Genomic DNA, 2,774 nt, shown 5'->3' with positions numbered 1-2,774 from the left:
GGGGGGACAGCCGGGGGATGGGGTGGGCATCACCCCGATGGGTGCGGGGCAAACTGCTCCAGTGTGGGGTGCTGCCCCTCAGTGAGACCTTCAGGGGGGTCCTGGGTGATCCAGGGTTGAGGATGGAGCCGGATCCCCCTGGTCTCGGCATCCCTCGGGATTTGGGTGATTTCCCGGGGCAGCGGTTTGGCTGCCTGACAGGAGCTGGTCACAAGCTTTGGCTGACGGGGTGGATTGCTGTCTCTTACATCAGTTGTCCTTCCTGTCCCCACAGTACTGCGCCGGCTGGACATACCCCGGGAAAACCAGGACCCCCCGGGACACCAGGACCCCCAGGGTCACCAGGACCCCCGTGGTCCCTACCGCTACCATCTCCTCCTTTCCCGCACCGAGGTTTTCCACCGACAGCTCCGGGTGGTGCAGGCGGAGCTGAAGCTCTTCAAGCAGTCACTGGCATCCCCCGGCGTGTCCCTGCTCAACACCTCAGCGCCCCCCCGGGTCAGCATCTACACGCTGGAGGGAGCTCACGGGACCCCCCAACTCCTGCAGAACCAAGAGCTGGACCGTGACGCCCCAAGCCTGGACCTCACGGCAGCCGTCCAGCCGTGGGCTGCCAGTTCCGAGGACACGCTACGCCTGGAGTTGGCCTTCACGGCCGACGTCTCAGCCTTGCTGGCCACCTCGGGGGGTGAGACGTTGGTGCTGGAGGTGGAAACCCATGAGACCACAAGACGGGGAGGCAGGAGAGCCCGGGGGCTGGAGGAGGAGTGCGGGAAGAGCGATGGGAAGTGTTGCCTCAAGTCGCTCAAGGTCTCCTTCCAGGACATCGGCTGGTCGGACTGGGTCATCGCCCCCAACAGCTACTACATGAGGTTCTGCGAAGGTTCCTGTCCTCACAACTACAAGCCGGCCAGCATGCATGCCCAGATCAAAGCCCGCATGCACTCCCTCTCCAAAGCCACCCCGCCGCCCTGCTGCGTCCCCGCCGGCTACGACCCCATGGTGCTGATGCACTACGACGGCGAGGGCAGGCTGGTCTCCACCCTCTTCGAGGACATGCTGGTCACCCGGTGCCACTGTGCCTGATGGCATCACCTCCGGCTGCCGCCGGGACCCATCACCACCTGGATGGGGCAGAGCCCCCTCCCCTCCCGGCAGCTCCAGCATCCCAAAAACCAGACTCCGTGGCATGAAATGCCTCTGTGCCAGCCCCAGCTCTGCCGTCTGACTCAGCCCCGGGGTCTCCGGTTGAGAACCCCTCTCCACAGGCCATAAGAACTTACTCCCTCCCTCTTTTCCCTTATTTAAATCCATATTTTATTTGGTAGATGGATCCTTCCCACCCAGGAGAGGAGAGCCCAAACGGGCCGGGGTGGGTCTGTCTTCAGGTGGCCGCAGCTCACTCCACGTCTGAGCATCATCTCTTCTCTGCTTAGAGACTTATTTATACAACTCTCTTATTTATTGCTAACTTATTGTATTTTATAGCAAAATACCTTTTCGGGAAAGCGGGTCTTTTTTTAGTGTATTTGTATTTTGTATATTTCTATAAAACGGTAATAAGGTAATAAGGTAAATTAATAAAGCCGTGGGAACAGGGATGCTGACTGCTCCTCCTCCACAACCGGCTGGGGGGTCTCCAACCGAAGCCCTGCAGTGGGTCACCTTCAACCAGGGGTCCCACAGCTCGGACCTTCACCCCCCACCTCTGCAGGTGACCAACCGGGATCTGACTCCGTATGGATGCGCCGGTAAATCCTTCTGGCTCTCCGGGGCCAGGCCGGCCCCATCCCCACCCTGGTGGCTGCCATGGCGGGTGAGTAATGTCCGGGCGATGCTCCCAGAGACCTTTGAATTGTTTGCGTCCTTGAGATGGGTGCTGGACGCAGCCTTGACCCCCCCCGGGGTGGGATGTCCAGCCAGCATGTGGCCGCTGCCCCATTTCAGGTACCTCCGGCAGTAGGACCCCACAGCCACCTCGGGGTGGGGGAAACCCCGGTTCCCCCCAGGTTCTGCCACCGCAGAGGTCGGTGGCACACACCATGTCCCCAAGGGACTCGCCGCAGCTGGATGGGGTGGCTCTGCTGGTCACAGCTCCTCGCTGTCCTGTCACCTCCTCCAGCACATCCCAGGGGTGTCCTGGGCTGCCCACCCCCTTGGCTGCTCCCGCTGGGGACCTGGGCTTGAAGAACGTGGGATGTGGAGACCTACAGACTGGGGACACGGGCTTAAGGGACCTGGGGCTGCACGACCTCTGCTCTGGGGACCTGGGACAAAGTGATATGGGCTCTGGGGACCTCTCCTTGAGGGCGCTGGTCTCTTGGGGCCCCCGCTCTGGGGACAGGGGCTCTGGGGACCTCTCCTTGAGGGCGCTGGTCTCTTGGGGCCCCCGCTCTGGGGACAGGGGCTCTGGGGACCTCTCCTTGAGGGCGCTGGTCTCTTGGGGCCCCCGCCCTGGAGACATGTGCTCTGGGGACCTCTCCTTGAGGGCGCTGGTCTCTTGGGGCCCCCGCTCTGGGGACAGGGGCTCTGGGGGCTCCAGGGACCTCCAGCCTCAGGCAGCTCCTTCAGGTGAACGTTTCCAGCCGCCCCTGTGCTCCCCGCACCCCGTATCGGCGCTGTCGGTGCCATTTGCAGATAACGGACCGCAGCTCAGCTCAGCCGGTGCCACGGATCCAACCCAGGAACGGCACCCGGCAGAGGTTCAGACCACGAGCTACGCCGGTAATTTAAGATAATTAAAACATTTAATGGGGCACGGTGGAGTATCACAA

General features: G+C 62.1%; 1 protein-coding gene across 1 annotated transcript in view; it reads left to right on the top strand.

The window, feature by feature from the left end:
• GDF15 (growth differentiation factor 15) overlaps nt 1–1,086 on the top strand; it is a 1,747-nt gene extending 661 nt beyond the window's left edge. Inside the window, exon 2 of the mRNA XM_009892221.1 lies at nt 275–1,086. Coding sequence (XP_009890523.1) covers nt 275–1,086 — 812 coding nt within the window. The remainder of the gene's footprint in view (nt 1–274) is intronic.
• Nucleotides 1,087–2,774: the final 1,688 nt, after the last annotated feature.

Source organism: Charadrius vociferus, unplaced genomic scaffold, assembly GCF_000708025.1.
Source record: "Charadrius vociferus isolate BGI_N301 unplaced genomic scaffold, ASM70802v2 scaffold1749, whole genome shotgun sequence".
NCBI classification, from domain to species: Eukaryota; Metazoa; Chordata; class Aves; order Charadriiformes; family Charadriidae; genus Charadrius; species Charadrius vociferus.
Note: the sequence above shows the minus strand (reverse complement) of the source record. Positions and strands in the feature narration are given on the sequence as shown.